The sequence below is a fragment of the Colias eurytheme genome, chromosome 4 (genome assembly GCF_061535395.1).
Source record: "Colias eurytheme isolate Ceu_HAF_F1 chromosome 4, ilColEury1 Martin Lab GWU primary, whole genome shotgun sequence".
NCBI classification, from domain to species: Eukaryota; Metazoa; Arthropoda; class Insecta; order Lepidoptera; family Pieridae; genus Colias; species Colias eurytheme.
In genome coordinates this window covers 9,602,013-9,627,304 of record NC_142983.1, presented here as the reverse complement: position 1 = coordinate 9,627,304, position 25,292 = coordinate 9,602,013, and the positions used below count along the sequence as shown (strand labels likewise).

Sequence of the window (25,292 nt, the reverse complement as noted above, 5' to 3'; positions counted from 1 at the left end):
ACTCATTTATATTTTCCACGCCTTTTCCGGGTTGCCTGGTAGAGATCGCTGCCAGCGATAAGGCCGCCTACTGTACATTGTTATTATATATTTTTAAGTTTGTAAAATGTATTCTATAAGGTGTACAATAAATTATTTTTCATTCATTCATTCAATATATTATATAAGTGGAAAAATTGTGAATTAACCAAACGAATATCGAGCTGGAGCTAAAATACCAAGAGAAATAAAAAAATATGTTTGTATTATTTATACAACATGGTAATTTGTCTATCACTAATTTATGTACTATATAGATACCACAGTGCAATTTTTTTAACAATACAGTGACGGAGTCCGTTCGCAATTAATAAAACAAAACTCCACTTTTGGGTTAATTAATTTAATCCTGTAAACAATTTTGGTGTTAAATATTATTTTATTAAACAAACTTTTTTATAAGGTCTACATCAATATCTATAATAATACATAGTTCTATAAAATCACTTTGGTTGGCACACGATTTCGATACCTTAGTTAACTAAGAAACTCGTTTTATAAGGTGCTAATAATTGAAATTTCTGAAAATATATGTAAATTTTCATTGAAAATAACTAAGTATAACAATAATTATTTAATCATTTCATTGTGATCAGAATATCTTAACTGCAATTGACAACAATTAAAATATGTTCAATTATTAATTATTGTATTTAATATATTATTTATAAGAAATTCATAGTTACAGTTTATTAACATGTATTTACAAAATAATATTATTGTTACCTTTATATATACTCATAATATTACATAATACACTAAATACCTAATGGTTAAAATAATTTTCTGCTCCAAAATAACACAATCTATAAAATTTTATTAAAGTTCATTTATTAAACATTTCAATAAAGTCGTATTAAATTTTAATAGAACGATTCATTCATTCATTGGAGTTTTTTTATTAAATTACAGTCAATAAAAATTTCATTTAGTTAGGTACATTTGAATATAATTATTATTGTCTTTGTCTTTATCAAAGTCCAAACTGTTATGAAGTTACATGATATTCATATTTTTTATCACAATAATTAACATTGGCATTAATAATTATATTTAATAGTAGTAACATAAAAAGAAATTTTCTAAGGAAAATTTTTAAACGACGACAATAATAAGTATAAATAAGTTTTATAAAAGTTAACTCCTACCAAAAAGCTACAATGTTTGCTACAAACATTGCCATGAGTAAAATGATAGGCGTTAATTAAAATTCTAAAGCTAAATCTAACTACTACCAACTTATTGTATTAAGGAACTTTATTTAATTAAATAGGTCTTATAAACTAACTATGATTTTTACTGGTCAAGATATAAAACATGTCAAAAATTTACAAACAAACAATCATGGAAGTAAAATTTACCATGTAATTACAGACCAGATTCAGCTCTTAGATTCGTATCAACAATTATTATCATTAATTTATATAACAATTTGAAGCTTATTTGTATAACATTTCAAATAAGCTATAAAATACACAATCCCATTTTTACACCCACTTAAACAATAACAACAATTCATAGCCCATATTGAACTAGACAACTAGTGTAGTTTCTGTTTGCTGTCCTTCAAGAATAGTCTGGATAGTTTTGACAGACTGTACCAGAATAGGGCTAGGGTTGTTAGAATAATGGCGATGTAAGCCGCTGCGACATCTAATAAGGCGTATTCATAGAAGGCTAGGTCTCTTGCAGGAGAGTGTAGTTTGGCGACAGGACCCCATCTGATGACCCTTTCTACCCAGTATACTGCAGTTTCTAAGGGCGGGTTCTGCCTGTCATTCCAGATCTTCGAAACGGTGCGAGCTTGGAGGCGCATTCTGAAATATAATAATTACAGTTTACACACAATATAGGTATATCTAAGTATAGAATTTAGACGATTAGGTATTGTTTAATTTTTTTTAATATTGAATGTGCTTTAAAGTTTAAGGTGCTATCGTTATAACAATTTGAAAATAAATAAATGATAAGTAATATTTGACTAAATAATAGATATAGGTAGATAAGATATTTTCAATCCAGACTGTGACGTTCAGATGAAAATGATTGCCTTGTATTGTGTTATCTTACACGTTCCAACAAGGCAACTTATAAATACCATGTCTGTATTGTATTCTGCAGATATGGATTATATTACGTAACTTTATTCCCAGCACTTCCTGGCATTGAGCCGAAGAAGCGTGCCAAATATATGTAACGTTTATTTTGCTTGTTTAACATGACATAATAACTAGTTATTTGTTACCAATAATTTTTCCAAACATGTCATATGTTTAGGAAATGTACGCAAAGACAAGAAGACAGACCATACCAAATGATGTTTGAATGTACATGTCTATCTTTTTAAACTATTTTATTATTTTTACTTTCATGGCATTACATGCCATGAAAGTAAAAAATATTTGTATAATTTGCATAAGTTGTTCCATATTTTATTTTAAATGTATTGTAATAATTTAAACTCATATATGGGAAAATGTTAAGGAGATCTGTAAATCGGGCCAATATTCCAAATATAATTATTTACCACCGCTTTGGAAAGCAATCAAGTGGTGCGTCAAGACCCTCAAAGGTCCTCTTTCATAGCAAAGATTACACAACCCCTGTGGTATTTGGTAATATAAATGTAATGTAAAATAATCATAATTAATAGGTAGGTATTATCGATTAGTAGGGAATACAGGTTTTACATGTTAACTAATATTGATGCAATGGATATATAATACGAAAGCGGCTGATAATTATATAAAAGATGTAATTTATTCATAGTTATTTCTGTACTAGATTTCCGCCCGCGGCTTCGCCCGCGTTTGCAAAGGAAAACCGCATAGTTCCCGTTCCCGTGGGATTTCCGGGATAAAAACTATCCTATGTGTTAATCCAAGTTACCCTTTATATGTGTGCCAAATTTCATTGTAATCGGTTCAGTAGTTTTTACGTGAAAGAGTAACAAACATCCATACATCCATACATCCATACAAACTTTCGCCTTTATATATATATTAGAATATTAGATATTAGATTAGATACCTACCTATAAAGTTTTATTTATCCAAAATATTATCTCTTTGCATAATGCCAACATATTACTTCATACGATAATTGTCATACCTATGCCGAGTCTCCGACACAGATTATGAGATAATTAATTAGTTTATAATGGTAATTTTAAAGTGTTAAATCATATTTAGAAATAAATAGAACTATATTATAACTACATGATAATAATAATTATAAACCATATCTAAATATTAGTGGATCCCGAAACAGGGTTGATGTAGGTTTCAGATTTGTTTCCCTGAGGAATTTCCCGTTTTAGGCGTACCTAACTATAACATAATCATTCATCATCAAAGGTACTTTTTGTCCTACTTTATGGATACTCCATTGATGATTAAATAACTTTCTACAGGTGGTTGAACTTTCCTATGCTAATGATACTTTACATTAAAAATAGAATTGTTATGGTTTGTGCGAAAATGTATTGGTTGTTGAAAAAATATATAACTAATTAGCGGTCCGCCCCGGCTTCGCCCGTGGTACATATTTACGTTTTCTCTACATAAAAACCATCCTCGTACTTCAAGGAATATAATAAAAAAAGAATTATCGAAATTGGTTCGGCCGTTCTCGAGTTATGCGCTTACCAACACATTTTGCGATTCATTTTTATATATAAGAAGATAAGATAATATATAAGATAAGATAAGATAAGATTACACAGTTAGTAATGAATGTGTTGGCTACTGATTTTTACACAGTAAGTAAGCACTGTACCAAGTAGATAATATCTTATTCGCAGGAGGAAATAATTTCACTTTCATGTTCAATTAAATCTGCCATTTAACAAATATTCAAATTAATTATTTTATTAACACGTGTAATTGATAAACGGTATGACAATTATCGTATGAAGCAACAATAGCGTGACATTGTATCATTTTCTATTTAAATATTTGTATATTATGTATATTATTTTACATACATTATTATAATTTCCACTACGGCAGTGCACTAGTTTTATTGATGCATTGTTGATATGAAAATGAGACTATTCATGATTATGATCACATTGTGATCCTATCCTATAAAAAATTGTTAATGGTCTGATACAAATTTTATCAAATTGATTATTACCTAAAACCAGCAGTATCACTTCTAATAATTGCTTATACATAATAGTTAGGTATAATGATATAGTTATTATATACATATATAATTAATTGATAATTTAGATAAAAAAACATGTTTTTTAAAATAAGCAACTAAACGCAATTATAACTGTTATAATTAGAGCAATTTTTATGAACCCATGCTCTATTATTTACTTCTAATAACTTATACTTAGTGGTCATTAATATTACATAAGAGCACCTATTTTATAATTACTGTAGTATAATACTAACCCAATAATTTAAAATAATGCAAATATTGGATCTAGAAACTGATCACTCGGCACATTACAACGATATTTATTGCTGTAATAACGTAATTTTTTTGTAATATTTGGCAACCGACCTGGTGGTTCGCATGATGGTAATCGATCACTATCCCTCAGGAATATTAGCAGAAGTACCTACCTAATATTTCTGCATATTTTGTTAGTTTCATCCATACTTAGTATCAAACAGAACGTTGCTGCATGATTGCTGCGTAGTTAAAATCAATACACCCACTAGAATTGTTTTAGTTTTCATTGTATTTAATTATAGTATAGCTTATTTATGTTTGTTATATTATGTACAATAAAGAATAAATAAATAAATAAATAAATAGAATGCGGGTAACATTTCAGTCAATTCATTACGTCATACATAAAACAATAACAATGATATAATAACTAAAAAGGTTACATCAAATATCGAATTTTACTCACTCAGCGCTTAATACGCTTTCCAGCGCTGCGCTCAGCGACTCTTCAGTCAGGTCGCTATATCGCAGCACCTTCGCGAATCCAACAGACTCCGCTGCAGCGGCGTTGGACGGCTGGTCTCCGAAGAACGGCACCACTAGCATGGGCTTGCCGGCGGACACCGCTTCCGTCATGCCCAGAAGGCCACCGTGGGCTATGAATGCCACTACCTTTTTATGGCCTGAAAATAATGTTGTATGATGTTTTAGATAATATTAAATTGTTTGCAAAGCTACGTACATATATTTATCTACTTATATTCATTTTTTACTCATGGTACTAGAGTACTTGTAAGCTGATGTAAAGTTATTTTTTGTGTTGGATGCAGCTTGGTAACCTTTTGGAAGTCAATTAAACCAACAGGATAGAATGATGAATCAAAATCCTAAACCGTACCTAATGAAGAAAAAATAAAGAATTATTGATGTCGCAGCTACACAAAAAACTTAAAATAACATATAAACATTTTATACACAATGTCCAAGCGGTCAGGAAAAGTGTGGCAATGACCTCTCGGACGAAGTTCATGGTTTGAATACGATATCAATACCTAGTAAATATTATTGTGCATTTTTGTTTACTTTGTTCGAATATAATTAATTGCCTCAATAACTGATTAACTAGAATATCTAAGTACAATTAGTAAGTTTACTTTTCGGAAAAATTCCATTTCCTATGTCAAGTCTATTTCTTTTGCGCGTGCGTTTGTTACTGAATTACTGCAAAGCGGCTGGATCAATTTTAATAAAAATAATCTGTTAATAAAGACGTCAGAATAGGAATTATATTTAAACAACATTTAAATTTCAAATATGGCCTATTTGTAATTGCAAACAATCTAGTTGATATTTTGATGATTCGAGATTTTTCAACTAGTCTTTATTAGGCGGCGACTAACAAAAATGATTTATTTGGCACACATTTAGCACAAAAAAAACATTACCTTTTAAGTCATATAAAACAGGTTTTATTTCCAAAATAATAACAGGACTTGATTCTCTAATTATTATCAAAGATATAAAATTGAGTAGGCGCATTTGATGGTGTGAGTCAGTCGTATTTAAAGCAGATTCTCGAAGGTGTAGATTAATGATTTATGAATTTTTTTTTCAATAATCATATGCTATAGCTATGAATATTCTTATACTTTATAAATGAGTTTATAATATTATATTAAGGTCGGTGGATCCATTCAGTACCAAAATATAGCAAAATTGAATTAACCGATTCATAGCAGACGTTTTAGGATAGAGTTTAGGATAGATACCTACCATTAGCGGGTAATATCAAAATGTTTAAATAGAAAGTTTAAAAACTATAATAGTCATTAAAAGACTTGGTTTTAAAATATTCAAATACTGGAGAAATACATGATGGTGATCACAATACCCGACACTAAATTTGAAGCCGCTGTGAACTGAAGTCTAAATCCATAAAAGAGGCCTGTACATGGACTGCTTATAAATACAACAGCTAATGATGTCGTGTTGTCTATTATCGCATACAGGCAACCAATTGTAACAAGCACTGTGTCTTCTAATAGGAGGCCATTAAAATAAATAAATGCTCTATGGTCCAAAGTGCTCGGAACAATTAAATGTCATCAACTTAATAGCAGATCTTTTGACATCCCGAAACCATTTCCTTAACGTGTTTTTAATGCAAATACTATTTTGCACATATATCTTGTGTTAGGAAGAACCTCGATCCTTTGACAGTTTTTAACGAGTTTTCCTCCATACGTTTTATTATTCGTTGTAAATACGAATTACAATGTGAGCTTATTGTTGCTTATTTCCTATTCATCTTTGTATTGTTTGAAAGTATTTTTTATTTTTATTATCCTGTAGTTGTAACGTATGTCATACGGTGTAATGTATGACGATTGTCAATTATTATAAATCATAATGACGTGTTAATTTTCTTTACTTTGTCTGATTTATTTAGCTGAATACAAATTGTTACTTTGTTTGTTTAGTGAGAAGTGAGTTATTGTTTTGGGGAAAAATAATATGAACCAACATTTTTTAGAGATTTTACAATATTTATAAATTAAATGAAATCTTGGTGATTGATTTCTTGCCTTGAAAATGTTTAAATATTTTTTTTAAACCGGACCATTTCCGGACAGTTCGATAGTTAAAATAAATTTGATTGAAGGAATATCAAATAAATTTATATTTTTTTCCATCAGTGACATCCTGATAAAGATATTATTATTATGCATAATTACTTTTTTTAAGGTCGTTGCATGCATTCGATCTAAGATCGAAAAATTTTGAATAAATTTCATATAGTTATCCTATTTCATAGTATAGGTATAATATTTTGGCAAATATTATCAAAGCATGCAGTTGAGATGGTATTATCAGCTCCTAATATGGGTCAGAGATTGTTAATTTTCTTTATTTTTTACCAGCTGTTATAATTTGACTTGTAGCCTGTAGGTCAAGGATTGATAATAAAGTTTGATAGTCTGGCAACATTTTTGCAAGACCAAGACGCGTGTAAAAATAAACGTAATGCGGAAACACTAATTTATTTGAAACATTATTTTAGGGAATTCAGAATTCATTATTTTCTATTCAAATTCAAAATCCAAATGAATTCAATAAAATTTTTTCATTTAATTAGAAATGAAATGTACTTTCATCCTAAAGAATATTTTTTGTTTCATATTCACATAATATCTATTAGTGATGATAAGGCAAGAAGAAACTAGACATTGGACTTTGACCAAACCAATTAACCGAAGACCAATTGCAATTGACTTCTAATTGAATCTAAAAGATCGCTTCAAAATTGTATTTATCTAAATTACATAGTTGGAAATCTTGTGTACAAGTAGTTTTAATGCAACGCTACAACACTTTCTATAAATGTGCAAATCCCTGCGCTTCTGACGTAATTTTACAACGCACAAGGCAATTAATATAAATTTTATATTGAGCTTTAGCTTTAAATAATTTACGATTAGAGGAAAATTCATGCTGAACATTCGCATTTGTTTCTTCCGAACAATCGGATTAAAATCACGTTTCTTTGCGGTACTACGTGAGGACTCCATTTTCCGTGAATTATGTATGTAGTTTCTTGATATTTTTGTATCGTGCATTATTGTAATGTAATATTAGACACGATTCGCTTGCTTACAGGAGGATTACGTAGCAAAATGCACTCGATTGCTTGATAAAACAACGCAATCAATAATTTCATTTGATTCATGCCTATAATTTATTTCAATAACCGAAATTATGCCTCGGAAATGTAATGATAAATGTATTAAATTTAATAATGAGTTTATATTATCTACAACTAGGTAGATACCTACCGGGACTATACAGTCCACTACATTTTAATTTTTAATGCAGTTGAATGAGGAAAATATTTATTAAAATTTTTGAATTTCCACGTTTATCAATTCCTCATCTGGCAACCAGATTCATTTGAATTCAATAATTTACATAAATATTTAACAATAGAATTTTTATTCAAATGTCAAGGTTAAAGAAAAACGCCTTGATAAATGTCACATTAATATTATCAAGGGGCTTGTATAATTATATAATTATGATCGGGCAAAAGAAAAGATTACTTACGTAACAGTTCAAACTGTGGCAGCCATCTTACTTTCAAAATGTTGCCAGTGAGGGTTCCCTCTTCTCCGCTCTCTTCATATTTCCAAATAACCCGCTGTTTTAATTTAGAAAGCGCCTTTATGATGACCTCTTCTTTGTATTTTGGGATGGTGGATGTTTTTATCAACGAACCGAAACTGAATAATACGACACCGTGTTCCGACTCGTTTATGAAGCGCTCGATATACTGAAAATAAATGGAAAATTAAAAAAAACTACAAACTTGCTAAAAGGAGAAGGGTGTGAAATACCTGCTCTAAATTTGGATTGAGCTGTTGTTCGTAATAATTTATCCACGTGGAGATAACTATCGTAACATTATTAGTGTTCTTTATCAGGCAGTGGATAGTAGAATTTTTTTTTTGTTTTTTTTATATAATATGAACTAGGTACTTTCTAATTTCATTTTTGAAATAGGTACCAATATCACGTAAAAGTTACAGAGGAAAATAAAAATAAATGGCATACAAAGAATTAGAAAAACAAGCAGAGTGGTTTGTTTTGCATTATTCATATTGAAATGAGGTTACAATTTCAGATCATTGACCACAGCACTGGCGAGTGATAAAGTGGATAAAAATAAAGTAGCAGTAGGTATTGCAGATTGCAATTACAGCTAGCTATAATAATGTATATGCTAGTAACTTATTTAAGAATCTTTCGGTCAAACTTTGGATGATCTTGGCCAAACAGCTGTTTACAAATTTGGCGAACAATAGGTACACTGCGGCGTAAGTATCAGATTGGAACATAATAAAATAATAATAGTTTAATAAAACTAAAAAAACACGTTTTTTATAGAAAACCGAACTAAAAAAATAGAAAATTTTATCAAATTAGTGTATTGCCATCGGTCCTCAATAAATCTACAAAGTTTGAACGAAATCTGGCCGTTAGTGGGTCAAAATCGCGCCCAAAGAAGTCGGTTACAAACATACAAACATACAGGTGAAGCTAATATAAAGCGTGTAATAAAAATATATTTATTAACGCACCGAAGAGCCAGAAAAAATGCATTCTTTTGAATTATTGCATTAAGATGTAGAACTTATTCATTTAAAATCTAATTTTACATTGATTGGTTTTAATTTTTAAGTAATAAGAGGCAGAAATCAGAATATCTACAAAGTGTATGACCCACTAGCCGCCCTGCGCTGAAAATGAAAATGAAACATCACCTCAATGAAAAATCTATATTTTTTTAGCTAATGTCGCAGTGGAACCTTATAGAAAATAAAATATTATAGTTAAATTATGAATAATATGTAATATCTTATAAAAAACACGTGTTTTAAAAGATGAATAATTGGGTTTGCAAAAAAAATGGCATACAAATAAAATTCAAGGTGTCCTCTCTATAATAATACCTCAATGAAAAATCTATATTTTTTTAGCTAAAGTCGCAGTGGAACGTTATAGAAAATAAAATATTATAGTTAAATTATGAATAATATGTAATATCTTATAAAAATACGTGTTTTAAAAGATAAATAATTGGGTTTGCAAAAAAAATGTCTTCTAGAATATTTCTAAGACAAATAAATGATATTTAAAAATTTCAAAACGACACAATATCAAGACAACCGACTTAAGATTAATGATGTGCTTGAAAACTAGTAATATTTATTTTTTTCTATTTGAAAATGTCAAATTTATAAAAGCTGTTTTACATAGTATTCAATGACTATTTTTAGAGCAGAAGTTAAGTCGCCTACTTGTAATAAAAATTAATTAATGTTTTAATAATATCACCTTTATGGTGTTCATTAATGCCATAGACAAATAAGCAGGAAACAAGCCAACCATCGTATATTATCTGTGGCACAACGTTATTTTGGCGGGTCTTCTTAATTGAAATTAACAATGAGTATACCTAATGTAATGTTGATAATGTGTTTAATGTTATTAGTATCAATTATTTATAGCTGTAACTTATATAATTATATAGTGATCATACATCGACATTCCGGGCTGTTGTTTTCGTTTTTAAGTCTTAGATATTTTGAAATTTTCACATTAAATTCGCAATTAAGTACATATTATAGGTAAGTTATATTTTTGGTAACTAATTATATCTATCGTAAGTAAATTTCATACTTGAATAAGTATTTTCTTGTAACTACTCAATATTTATTCACAAATTTTTGGCTACGTTTTTGAAAGCAAACAAAAACAAATACATGGTAGGTATTTAATACGCATACTTTCAAATATTACTGAGATGAAATAAATTAGGGATGTGGCATCTATGGACTAGACAATGCTCCTCATAAACGAGCCCCACTGCGTTCTATAGATTTGGCCTCGATTTAACGACTGGTGATTGATACCATTACATGTAGATGCCTATTCTGCGATGCACCGTGCGCCTAATCAATACCACAATGCGTACCTACCTATACTAGAAGATAACGACAGTAAAAATTCTCTATGGATTGCCGATTGAGATTATCCCTATACTTTAATAATGCGAAGATGTCGAAGATATTGAAGAAGGATTGGATAGTAAAGTAAAGATAGTAAGTAGGTATATACAATTTTTTCATAATCTATATTGTATCTATATTGCAGATTATTATTATTCCATGAAACCTAAATAAAAAGACTAAGAAATCTTACATTTTTTTTTTGTTTTTTTTTTGCAGTGTGTGTGTAATTTTTAAAAACAAAAACAGATACCTAAATTAAATACCTAAGCGTTATAAAATAACAATAAGAGTACATAATAATGTTTTTACCTAGACGCAAAATATAAATAAAAATTGCTATCTATTATTTGAAGAAATTATTTAAGAAACCCTGGGTCATATCGGACCGCTAAACTGAAAGCAGTGGAATGTGGACTAGGTACTAACTCTACTGTGTCCTATCGAGCCGTTTTTAGTAACGTGGGTATTAGGATAAAAAATAATAGAAAACGCATAGTAGGTATATACCTATAACTATAGTGCTTCCTTTAGTACCTAACATACAATTTCGTATTGTTGAAATTACAGTACATGCTAACCAGTACCTATTGTTATATGTGCAGAATATCTATGCATGTGCATGCATGGTGCACCGCAAATAATAGATGGTATAATGTAAACTTACAATAATTATAGTACTGATATGTACTGAAGTTGTTAATTTGTGTACATTATATTAGGTATAGTGTTACAAATTACAATTCAAACATTGTCGGTAGTTGTAGTAGCTAATTAGATTAACTGTTATAGGATTAGGTATAAATAATACGGTTCACCCAAATCTTAACATTAATTAGTGAAGTAATTAGGAAATAAGATCGATGTCATAAAAATAATAATGTCATATATTTCCTGTGCTGTGTAATTTAAATGTTATTTTTGGTAATAATCTTGTAAAGTATATTTTTTATTTGACCCTCACAAATCAAAATCGTTAGTCAATTTATTAATATAAATGAGAATTTAATATTTTATTTACTTATTAGACTACCTTATCAGAAATATATTATATTTATCAACTTTGCGACGAACCTTCCTGTCATGACCTATAAAAATATGTTAAGTAAAATATTATGATAATGGTTCAACAACTTCTAAAAAAAGTAATAATTGCCAAATGACTTTTATACCTAGTTATAACTATTGTCGTAACTTTTTACTTACCTCTGGGATGGGTTTTCTACCGTTGTCTAAATGCATACCACCCACTTCAACAAATCCTGGTAGCAAGGGCCTCACACCATTTAAGGGATAAAATGTATTTATCATCATCAAGGTTATATTTTTCGATAGTTCGTACAGGGGCACTTTACTGCCATAAAACTTTTCGATCACTGCCCTCTCTTTCTCTTGAATATCATAGAAATACCACAATTTAAAGAAAAAGTGTAGGAAAGTATTTTTCATTTTTTCCATAAACGTAAAAGGGGCCGTCCATTCGGCACTAACCACTGGAAGGTAAGATGGATTGTCCACAGCACCGATACGCTCGGTCGCCCAGGGCAACACATTGGACGACGATAGCGAAATAACCGGCACTTTAATTCCATACACATGCAACAATCCAAGCATGCAATCACTATTGAAATTTTCTAAAATAACAATATCATATTCTTTCTTCAGCGCGTCGATGAGCGGGGGCCAATCGATTGCCTTCCCGCAAACATTTAGCGCCATTCCTGATAGAGGGGTGAAATCGGTAATTTGTTTATAAATTTCGCCAACGATTGGTATTTTATAAATTAAGTTAAGGTTTTCAAACCAGCCCAAATCTATGGTTTCCACACCGAGACCAGCGATGCCTTCGAAGCTGATTTCCGTATAGTTCGCGGGTGGATTTTTAAGGGGGAAGAAAGAAGCGACGGTCATTTGGTGACCGCGCTCCGCAAGTTTTTTGAGGAGGGGCTCGAAAACCATTTGGTGGCTTTTTCCGGTGTGGGGGAAGAGGCCGAGGATCCTCGCGCCGTGAGCATAACTTAGAAACGCGATGACCGCGCACACCGCTAGCGTGGACCGCATGGCGCACGCTCTTCTCCGACCAAAGTCGCGCGAAACACTGCCGACGGGGTAATGCTGACTGCACGGTGCGAGTAATTCCAACGCTATTTTCAGAATCGGTTACATGACATCCGACTGCGACCGGGTGTTATGAGAAAACTGGGTTTTAATGGCACATATAGGTTGTGATTTTGCTGACCTTCACCTTAATTATCTGTTTAGTTTAACAGATACGTGCGTACAGAACGTTTTGCGACGAGCGGAGAAATATTGATAACTGAAAAAATTATATTATTTATTTCTTGATTTTAGAACATCGGGAAATAATAAACCTTATTCCAACACAAACACAAAAAAGAATTTGAAGCAGTAATCTATCAAACAGCAGCAATCTACTATCTGAATATCTGATAATGTAAGTGGAGCAAAATCAAGTAAGTACTTAGATAGATTGAGTTATTGAAAATATTATCTGAATATTGATATTGAAAAGTCTAACAATTCTAGATCCACTTAAAAAGATCATGGGAATCCGATGCTTTCAAACGTAAAGTTGTAGGTTCCTGAGCCACAGGCATCGACCACACAGGTCGATGGCCACAGGTTACTAAATAGAACACTAATTACTAATAGATTATTAGTCTGTGCTAATAGTTACATATCTGAACATTTAATTGATTTCTTTAATTAATAGGTACCAACGTACAGCTTAATACAAAATACTACATACATAAATATCTTACATATTTTTGAATACATTTTGCTTTTCTTTCTATATTTTTAGTAGTAGTGAACCGTGGCCCGTTACGTAGGTAGGTATGTTTTATTAAAAAGCCTATTTTTCCAGAAGGTACCTTCTGGACAAATATGCTTTTTAATAAAACATTTAATTTAGTAGATTTTGTGTGATTTATAAAACAAAGGCACGCATTTACATTATCATGTAAATGAGCTTATCATTAGAAGGATTTATCTTAAATACCATAGTATTCATTATATATAGCACGACAAGAAAGTTTGCCATTTATTGGATAATGTACCTAACTACATAATTATCTCGTGTTATTGATTAATCTATTCATATTCACTTGATATTTAAACAGTGATAACTACTTACTTACCTAATTGATTACGACCTCAGCCTGATAATAATTAATAGATAAAACAAACTACAATTTCAGCCTTATCCTTACTACTACTAGTAAATGCGAAAGCGTTTGTTTGTTTGTGTGTCTGTCTTTCTTTCATGTCTCAAACTCAGTAAACAGATACGAATATTCTGTTCACAGACATATATTGAGACTATGATTCTGTTAGTAACTTAGCACTCAGTCGTAACTCGCAACGCAACGCGGGCGTACCGATTTTATGGTATTATTTTTGTATCTGGGATAGTTGAAGGAATCTATCAGTAAAATTTTGTCAAAATCGATGCACACGTTTTGGGAATTACCTTACCAGAAAAAAAAAAACATAAACAAAAATCTAAGAGTGTATCATTTGCCGCACCAACGCACGCAGACCGACCGCGACGTACCTACCTATCTATCTGTAGATAAAACTTTTACCAAATCTATTCAATAACTTATTAGAAATAAAATCATGTATTAATCCGTACAAAAGTATGGAGCAAAAACTAGTATGCATCATACATTGTCAATATCAATGTCGTATGTTTTCATTGAAAATTGAACCGGTTCTCGTTGAGTTTGCTCAGTTTCCACGATCTATAACGGAAGATCATTATATCTGTAGGCCAGACCAATGTCTTGACCGATTTCAACTTTTATAATCAACTTGAACTTGAATATGCAATGCCCTTACATGTTTATGTTGTCATTTTAATTATTTTCTGTTTATTTTACCTCTTAATGGAGTATGTTTAATACGTTAGTATACTTAATCACTGAATAAATATTAGTAGAATTGATAAGGTATTAACGACAGTCATAAAGTATCTCGGAATCTATATTAATATACTAGATACTATTCATAATATGATACGTGTAGATTCATTTTATGAGGAGTGGCCCTGAAAAGTAAGTTCATACTAGTGATGTAAAGATTATTATTAAGGTGCATTGCGGATAATATTTGCTTCCGAATGGCTTCCGACATCCGCAAATTCGAATACGGATATTTAGTTATGTTAAATGAATACTAGTACCAATGTTCAGTACTATGTTTCCACATGAAGAGATTTTATTAATACATAATACCATCAAAATTCAGGAACATTGTACCAGCGGAAATGTCTTATAACAAGAACACCACCCAACATCTTATAATTTTTCCATTCCTGTTAATAATATACGAGCAAATCAACTTTTCTATATATAATATATTTTTAATTTTTGAATATCATATCTATATACCTATAGGTACATTTCAATTTATCGGACGCGGTCAGTGATTAGGTACGAAAATACTTTCCGTACCATTGAGAAATTTCTAAATTTGACCTCATTCTCTTGAACCAAGTAAAAAAAGATAATAGATAGCAATGTTTTGAATACCAATACTATGAGAAATAAATAAGTTGAAAGTGAAATAACAATATTGTTAAACGTCCAGCCATTTATCTAAAGTAGAAACTGATAAGTGATAATGTTATCACGAGGTTAACTTACTTATTCATGTAATAATAAAATTAATTCAACTTGGCCAATATTTTTTTCAAGACAAATTTTTCAAAGATTCGCAAAAATTATAAAAATACCAATGCGAATACACTAACACGAATGCGGAAGCTCATGCGAATATTCGTTACATCACAGCTTCATCCTAATATTATTACTGTTAAAGTGAATATGTATGTCTTTCGTTACACTTTGATGAAGCCATCTTTTTGTTTCATGAATAAAAATGCTAATCGAGTATCTCGCGATATCATGAAGTTCAAGGACGATGCACACGGATCCGCGGGCGCAAAGTAATAAAATTTTAAATCAAATAAAATTAAGTGCAAAAATTGTCTGATAATATAATTATGAGGGCATTTGCATATTTGTTTATTTGTAAGATTGTTGCGATCAACAAAAACCTTGTTCCTTGACTTTGGCCTGACTTCCAAACTGGTCTCGGCGGGTCAACGCCTCGCTTTCGTAATGTGTGATGAATTATTTGCACGTGAAGTTATGATTTCATCTTGCATTTGCTTTCATGTTTTCGGATAAAAGTCGTTATTGTGTTGATTTTTATGATCGTGAACATCATTGTTGTAACTTACAATAAGGTTTATTGCAAGAGAGAATATTTTTTTTTGGCAAACAACAAAATATTATGTTTTATCCATTTATCCAGATATTAAAAATTGATTAATAACAATTCCAATTTGACTTTTTATCAATTAAACTCTCAACAACAAGACTGCTAATAAGTTTTTCATGGTTTCGTATTCAGAAACTCATCTCATTTCTTATTTGGATGCAATAAAGTTAAATATATTGTAGTTATTTAATTATTTTTATTAGGTAGCAACCCACCTATCTTAATAATCGTCTGCGGCAGATCTATAAAAAATAACTACTCGGACAAAAAAGTAGACAAATCGTAAAATATTATAAAATGGAAATTTTTTAAAATCCGCATAATATAATAGCACATAATAGAACGTTACTATTAAATGGGTACTATTTAATCGCAGTTTTTTTCCAGTGCGTTGTTTTTACTAGAAGTCTTATAAAAGCGTAAGTATCTAATAAAAATAAATCAATTGGACAATCTCGAAGGCAAAACAATTTTATCAGTTGTAGTTAACCACAACCACGATTTCAATACATCACAAGTCATTGATCTACATTACAGTACGAGCATGCTTCAGGTTAAATTGGGCCAAGCTCGCTTCAGGGTTAACGACATTAAAGGTTAACACACCGTCGCGTCACCACAATGCCGTACGCATGAAAAGATGTTTCCCTTGTTAAATCTTGCAGGATTCGGGAATATATATATCAATAAATATTATGATTCATTTTCTATTATAATTTCGGCTTTAGCATCATACATTTTTCAATCGTATCGATTGCATTTATACACTAAAAAATTGTTAACTTTGATAATTTATATTTCATTAAAAATAATATTTAATAGGTACTTCCTAACTTCACCCGCATTCATAGCTAATATGCTGTTTAATTATGGCTACTTAACATTCATACAGGAAGATCTTTTTTTTCCTGTATGACTCTGACAACTTTTAGAGAAAACAATCGTTATGCCAAAGAAACGCGGAAGTCGGGGAATTGTAGAAATACAATGTGTGGATACAAAAATAACGGGGAGGCAACTTCTTGTTAAGCTTTTTGTTCCATAAATATTACGAAGTAGATAACTGTAGTCCACGAATTAAATAATCACGGTGACAGTCGAATTTTTTATTGTATTTCTTATCGCCATTGATCGATATCGCGTATCCATTAATTCATTTAATTATGTTACACGAGTATCGCATATTATATTAAACTAGCGACCCGCCCCGGCTTCGCACGGGTGCAATGCTGATACTAAATACACTACAGAAAAACTGTGAACGTTGTATACGGGCGAACGGCCTGTACCGCCGCAAACGCTACGTCCCGCAATTGCACGCCTCATAAGCGAAGCGTTGAGGTGGGTACTACTGTCACTTCGCGCAAAACATGTGATTTTTCAAACTTAAAATGTCTTTATGTATCATACATTGCACTTGTAAGATAATACATACACACACATATTAAGAAAAAACACTATTTTTAACATTCATGATATTTTTGATGTCATTTTTGTTATTTAAACTAGTTAAAAAACAGTTTAAAAAAGTTCTGTCTTGGACGTCCGTGTGTCTGTATGTGCGGAGAATTTTCTTGTTAACACGATAGCGACCGAAATACTTTACTAATCGAGTCTTTTTTTTTTTTCTCTTACGCTTGAGTATGCTCAGGAATAGAACCCTTTCAATTTTCAGGGTCTGATTCGATGTGGTTTAATTGTTATTAAATAAACAAAAATAATAATTAATAAATAATTATTAAAAAAAATTTATGAGGCGTGCACTTTTGGATTTTCCAAACTATTGCACGCCTCATAAGCGAAGCGTTGAGGTGGGTACTACTGTCACTTCGCGCAAAACATCTGATTTTTCAAACTTAAAATGTCTATAAGTATCATACATTGCACTTGTAAGATAATACATACACACACATATTAAGAAAAAACACTATTTTTTACGTTCATGATATTTTTGATGTCATTTTTGTTATTTAAACTAGTTAAAAAACAGTTTAAAAAAGTTCTGTCTTGGACGTCCGTGTGTCTGTATGTGCGGATCCTTTTTCTTGTTAACACGATAGCGACCGAAATACTTTACTAATCGAGTCTTTTTTTTTCTCTTACGCTTGCGGCTTGAGTATGCTCAGGAATAGAACCCTTTCATTTTTCAGGGTCTGATTCGATGTGGTTTAATTGTTATTAAATAAACAAAAATAATAATTAATAAATATTTATTAAAAAAAAAATTATGAGGCGTGCACTTTTGGATTTTCCAAATTATTTTTTTAAATCTGTAATATCTTCGAAAATATTCACTTAAATCATACGGTGTAAAGGGCAATATAGATCTATATTAAATGAACAATGTACATAGAAGGTATTTAATTGGTTAAGGATTAATGCTGTATTGGTTAAAATCGCATCGAAAATTAGCCATTATTTGTCGTAAAAATTAAATGACAAAAAAAAGTTATTGTGGGTTATCCATAAGAGATAGACATAAACCATCGCGGACTTTTCTGTAGACCTTTTCAATGTGCATAATACTTAGATTAATAACATAATACTTACATTATTTTGATAAAACTCGTAGGGTTCAGCCTGCGTTTGCAATGTAAGCGGAAAAAAATGTACCTAATTTTTTACGACATCACATTAGAAACCTCAAAAATAACAGTACTTCTCCACTATTTAATGGATGTTATTATACATATAAACCTTCCTCTTGAATCACTCTATCTATTAAAAATAACTGCATCAAAATCCGTTGCGTACTTTCAAAGATTTAAGCGTACAAAGGGACATAGGGACATAGGGACATAGGGACAGGGAAAGCGACTTTGTTTTATACTATGTAGTGATGAAGCTTAATATTCCGTTATTGACAAATTAGGTTCGCCCATGTTTCGCCCACTATCATTATCACACCTTAAAAATATTAAGAAATTTAGAAAGCCGTTGAACGTTATATTATTATCTGTAGAAATGGAGGATTTTTTTATTATTGCTGTATTGTTTATCAAGACTTAACTGAAAAACTAGAGGGGAACTACAGGAAGAAGGAATATTAATATGATTTGCATATATAACTTACCGTGGGTAGAGCTGTTCTTGTGTGATTTAAGTGCATACCACCAACTTCGACAATCGCAGGAACTGAAGGCTTTTCACCATTAAAGGAGAAATGCGTATTCACCAACATCAAACTCATATTCTTAGATAATTCATGCAACGGCACTTCTACGCCGTATTGCCTTTCTATCATCTTCATCTCTTCCCCATGAAATGAAGACAGCCACAAGTTTGACATCATAAGTAAAACCGTGTTGGTTATTTTTTCCATGAACGTAAACCGTTCCTGTTTGGGCTGAAATCCTACTGGTAGGTATGCCGGATTGTAGAAAAGTCCAAAGCGATCATAGTACCAAGGCAATATTATACTCGATGACAAACCAATTATCGGAACTTTTATTCCATGTACGTGAAGCAATCCGAGCATACAATCACTAATAAAAGCTTCGACCAGAACTATATCATAATCCTTTTGTAGAGCAGCAACTAGCTGTGGAAATCCCACTGCTTTCTCACACACACCACAAGCCATTGTTTCCATCATCTTGAAAAGCGCCGTTATTTCTATAATTTTACCCACAATGCTATTTGTTACGAAATTTGGTTCTGATATAACTGAAAGATCGAGCAACTCTTGAGTGCCTGTGTCAATGATGTCTCGAAAACTTATATCCGTATAATTCGCGATGGGTTCTTTTAAGGGGAAAAACGATGCGACGGTAACTTGGTGACCACGTTGAGCTAATTGCTTTAAAAGTGGATCGAACACCATATGATGACTTTTTCCAGGATGTGGAAAGAGTCCTAAAATTCTCGCACCGTAAACATTGTTTGTAAAAGTTACAATCGAAATTATAACGAGTATAGAACGCATGGTGATTAGATATTCACTCACTGTATCACAAGCTGTTTGACCCGACTTGTTTTTAATACTGCATATATTTTATATGATTATATTTTTATATTATTATTCTTTATCTGATAAATTGACCTAAACGACGCTTCAATATAGTTCAAAAAAACTGATAATCCTGTTTCATTCCGTTATCACCAATCTTCAAAATTTGTATATCATTTTGATATTCTTCTATGGAGTGCGTAATGCGGTGTATGGAATGTGCCAATTCATTGTATGAAACCTATCACCTATGCGTCGAATCTCCACGAAAATTATTATTTTCACTGTCGAAAATTATCAGCGAAAAAATGCATAAAATATATGAAAATATATTAAAATTGGGACGAAAAGCATCTGGGTAGCGTATATTTGCGCAAAAAAATTATGATAATACCTACACTACTCACATGTCACGAACACATTGATACAAATTACAAAACACAAAACAAAAAATACTGTAGTATTCGTAAAAATTTTATTAGGGTACACTATCCAAAAGGAGAAGATCGTAGGTTCGTAGCATCAAGAAAAGCGGAAGTCGGAAAACAATTAAAAAAAAAAATAACTGGAGGGATACAAAAATAACGGGCTATACGGGCAACGAAGTGGGTAACTTTTTATGAAGCTTTTTATTCCATCCATCTTATGAAGTAACTGTACCTACTATGACATTATAGGACAAACAATCACAGCTATAATCGAAAACATTCGATCGGTGTGATCCTTATAGGTATGTTAAACAAGTATAGAATGTAAATACCTATTTTCAGATTCCGTTAATGATAAATTATTAAGTTCGCCCACTATCACCTTCAAACGTGTTCAGAACTTAGAAAGCCGTTGAAAACCAAAAATATACTGACCCTGTTCATATTAGAAAGATAAACTGTAGTTTTTTTTTAATATAAATACTGCTGTTATGAATGTGTATAGTGTATACCTACCTAATACATACAATAATAACGCCTGTGAAATTATTAATAGCATAAATGACTTATTTTCTCTTTTTTGTGTTTGCATATTAGGTACATATAAAAATAAAGCGGTAAATATATATTATATTAATGTAGCTCAGTAGTAGTTCTAAATGAAAAGCGATATTTCAAGTTTCATGCGATTTTTGTTGGGATAGATTCATGTGAAAATATTTTATTAGTTTATTCTTTCCTAGATAACCCGCCGAACTGCATATCACTAGGAACATATTAGCGTAAAATATTTTTCGTTGCGTATTATTATTATTATGTTGCTCACTGTTTAACGATTTACAAATATTTAAATCTCAAAATTGGCCATTCTCGAGGTTTAGTGAGACAACGAACATCAATATATCAATGTGAGTGTAAGTAGCATGTTACTTTGCTGGTGGATTTTTAAATATTTAATGTCACTTTATAGTTAACTAGCGACCCGCCCCGGCTTCGCACGGGTGCAATGCTGATACTAAATACACTACAGAAAAACTGTGAACGTTGTATATGTTACGGCTAAAGGTAGGTGAGAACATAAACTTAAGATTAGCCGGCTAAACTTAGGTTTATTTTCGACGAGGTGTTAATGTTAGTTTGTTCTATCTTTAGCCGGCTAAACTTAAGTGTAACCGCAGGCCCGTGGCTAAAAATGTCGGGGTGGGTAGATTTGGTTACTATAATACATGTAAGGAACAGGGCGAGTGTTTTCTGGCACTTCGCCGGCTGCTGCCGCAGCACGCTCGCTGCGCTCGCTCGGCTCGTGCGGGTCTTAAGAGTTCTAACCTAACCTAACCTAGCCACCAGCTTTCTGCCCTGAGTCGGGGTGGGTAGATTTGGTTACTATAATACATGTAAGGAACAGGGCGAGTGTTTTCTGGCACTGTGCGGGCCCCTCAAGCCCTCCACCGGCCCGGCGCTAACCAAATCTACCCACCCCGACATTTTTAGCCACGGGCCTGCGGTTACACTTAAGTTTAGCCGGCTAAAGATAGAACAAACTAACATTAACACCTCGTCGAAAATAAACCTAAGTTTAGCCGGCTAATCTTAAGTTTATGTTCTCACCTACCTTTAGCCGTGACATATATAAAAACATAGCGGCCCGCTCCGACTTCGTATAGATAGCCTGGCGGCCGGCCGGTACCGCCGCAAACGCTACGTCCCGCAATTTTTAAATCTGTAATATCTTCGAAAATATTCACTTAAATCATACGGTGTAAAGGGCCATATAGATTTATATTAAACGAACAATGTATTCAAGGTATTTAATTGGTTAAGGATTAATGCTGTATTGGTTAAAATCGCATCGAAAATTAGCCATTATTTTTCGTAAAAAGTAAATGACAAAAAAATGTTATTGTGGGTTATCCATAAGAGATAGACATATACCATCGCGGACTTTTCTATAGACCTTTTCAATGTGTATAATACTTAGTACATTATTTTGATAAAACTCGTAGGGTTCAGCCTGCGTTTGCAATGTAAGCGGAAAAAATGTAATTTTTTACGACATCACTTTAGAAACCTCAAAAATAACAGTACTTCTCCACTATTATGGCACAAGGAACAGAAATAGAATTGAAATGCCATTTTTCCGATTAGCTAAAGTTAAAAATTCATTTATGGGTCAAGGTATACGCTTTTACAATAGAATTCCTCATAATATTAAAGAGTTTAGTAGTTCTAAATTTAAAACTTATATAAAAAATGTACTAGTTCAGAGAGCGTACTACAGTATTCAGGAATATATGGACGATAAAAACCCATGGAGGGTTGTCGCGTAAAAACCACAGGACAGTTCTTTGGCATGTTATTACAATACTTATATGTTGTTACATATGTATTTTGTAAAATTGTAAAACTGACATGATTTAAAAGAGCAACTATGGAGTTTCTTGCCGGTTCTTCTCCGTAGATACTGCTTTCCGAATCGGTGGTAAATTTTAAAATATGTAATGACGTTTCAAAAGTGCTTCTTTAAGAAGTCTAATTGAATAAATAAATGTTTGAGTTTGAGTTTGAGTTTGAGTTTATTTAATGGATGTTATTATACATATAAACCTTCCTCTTGAATCACTCTATCTATTAAAAAAAACCGCATCAAAATCCGTTGCGTAGTTTCAAAGATTTAAGCGTACAAAGGGACATAGGGACATAAGGACATAGGGACAGGGAAATCGACTTTGTTTTATACTATGTAGTGATGATGATAGTGATGTGACGAATATTTGATGAAGAAATTTTCTGCTCTTGAAATAATTTTTGAAATGTGAATGTCAGAAATTTCACGAAATCTCTACGATACCACGAAATCATGAAAGATATCGAATACTGAATAGTCTAAAAAATCAACCCGTACCACAGAATACATAATACATAGAAGCTAAACGCTACCCGTACGAACCCACGACAAGCGACAGGAACAGCCCCCCTAGACAAGTGGCTTTCTATTAGCGTAAAGTTCAACAGAATAGATCTGTGGAATAGATTATGAATGTATGAGATTGACGTAATCAATCGTCGTCGTCGTCGTAATCAAACGTCAATCTAGAAACACACACGTTAGAAGGGAAACTTCCTTGTGACCTTATTTTTCAAAAAATAATTTACTATAAGTATGCAACTTTACAGAAATAGGTACGTCGAATCACGCGAGGTAGGGATAAGAAAAAATGGCGCGTAACGGAAAAAGTCACGCGTAACAAAAAAATGTTACACTGAATTTTTTTTCAACCCCAATAACCCCTTATTGCATGAATTATTAAGGAGATGAAATAAAAATTATTTTTTTGCAAAAAAGTGTTTATTAGACCTTACATTATAAGATCAAATTGAGAAAAAAAATTATTTACTTATATTATAGAAAATATGAAACGGCGCCATATATGGACTCGTATGCAGTGTTCGTTATATTTTTTCTGTCATAATAATATATGGCTTCGTATGCAATTAGAAAAAAGTGTCTAATTAATAAAATAAAATTATATTCCGTACTAATTTCACACACATGGTTGCTAAGCCCCAAACTAAACTTAGGCTTGTATCCTGAATGCTAAGTCAACTGATATACTACATATATTTTACATAAATCCTTTCCTACTAATATTATAAATGCGAAAGTTTGTGAGGGTGGATGTATGTGTATGTGTTTGTTTGTTACTCTTTCACACAAATATTACTGAACCGACTTTAATGAAATTTAGCACACATAATATAGAGGGTAACTTGGACTAACACATAGGATAGGTTTTATCCCGGAAATCCTACGGGAACGGGAACTATGCGGGGCTTTCTTTGAAAGTGCGGGTGAGGCCGCGGGCGAAATGTTAGTAGGGTAAACTCACCTAATTATGTGACTCACTTAATTCGGAGATACAACGTTTGGACTCTTTTACAGCGTTATAGGAGTAAAATACAATACATTAAAATTAACCCTATGGTATGGTAATAAAGCTTCTTTTTGTGTACAAATTTTGGTTAAAATCGTGCGGGTGAGATAGTAACAATCACGGGATTTGTCACTGCGCCCGCCATGTTTGACGCTTCACCGATAGCATGCAACTGTGCTGTCATTATTTAATTAATTTTAAATAGAAAAGGTGAGTGTAAGTTCATGATACTTTGACAATTAATTGTTAAAAACATATTCTTGTTGATACCGATAAAGGTTTTAGTAATTTTTCATTTGTTTTTGCATAATACCTTATTTCCTGGGTTCAAAAAGTTAACGATTCTCAAGATTGCAACTCAAAACAGTGTCACCGAATTAACCAAGCAATTTTTTATTATTTTCAATTCGTGTATTAATAATTGTTTTCAGTACGTATACGTTAGTCGTTTAAGTCAGAAAATATTTATTTTTACTCAGGTAAAAAAGTAGGATCGCTTTCAAGCATTTTAAAAAAGTCCGTTATTTTTTTTATAACATAATTAAGTGAGTTATTTTTTTATTTTAGACAGCATGGAGGAAGACAAAAATAAAAATAGAAAATATAATGAAACAACCCTGACATTCGCAATTCAAAGTATTCTGCAGTCAAAAATGAG

At 31.8% G+C, this 25,292-nt stretch overlaps 2 protein-coding genes across 3 annotated transcripts in view; both read right to left on the bottom strand.

Moving 5' to 3' along the window:
• Nucleotides 1-1,055: 1,055 nt before the first annotated feature.
• The window catches only part of LOC149909146 (UDP-glucosyltransferase 2-like), a 28,309-nt gene continuing 4,072 nt past the window's right edge, over nt 1,056-25,292 (bottom strand). The window contains exons 1-4 of one of the 2 annotated variants that reach the window (XM_090101380.1): nt 12,222-13,268; nt 8,551-8,776; nt 4,916-5,132; nt 1,067-1,856 (exon numbers count right to left, since the gene is read on the bottom strand). In XM_090101380.1, coding sequence (XP_089957506.1) covers nt 1,580-1,856; nt 4,916-5,132; nt 8,551-8,776; nt 12,222-13,076 — 1,575 coding nt within the window. In that variant the 5' untranslated portion in view covers nt 13,077-13,268 and the 3' untranslated portion in view covers nt 1,067-1,579. Of the gene's footprint in view, nt 1,857-4,915; nt 5,133-8,550; nt 8,777-12,221; nt 13,269-25,292 lie in introns of those variants that run through there. The other variant, XM_090101379.1, reaches the window with a different exon arrangement.
• On the bottom strand, nt 19,270-20,290 carry LOC149909147 (UDP-glucosyltransferase 2-like). Its single transcript, XM_090101489.1, has 2 exons — nt 19,399-20,290; nt 19,270-19,281 (listed from the first exon to the last, which is right to left on the bottom strand). The coding sequence occupies exons 1-2, from the start codon at nt 20,248-20,250 to the stop codon at nt 19,270-19,272; spliced, it is 864 nt and encodes a 287-aa protein (XP_089957615.1). The 5' UTR covers nt 20,251-20,290.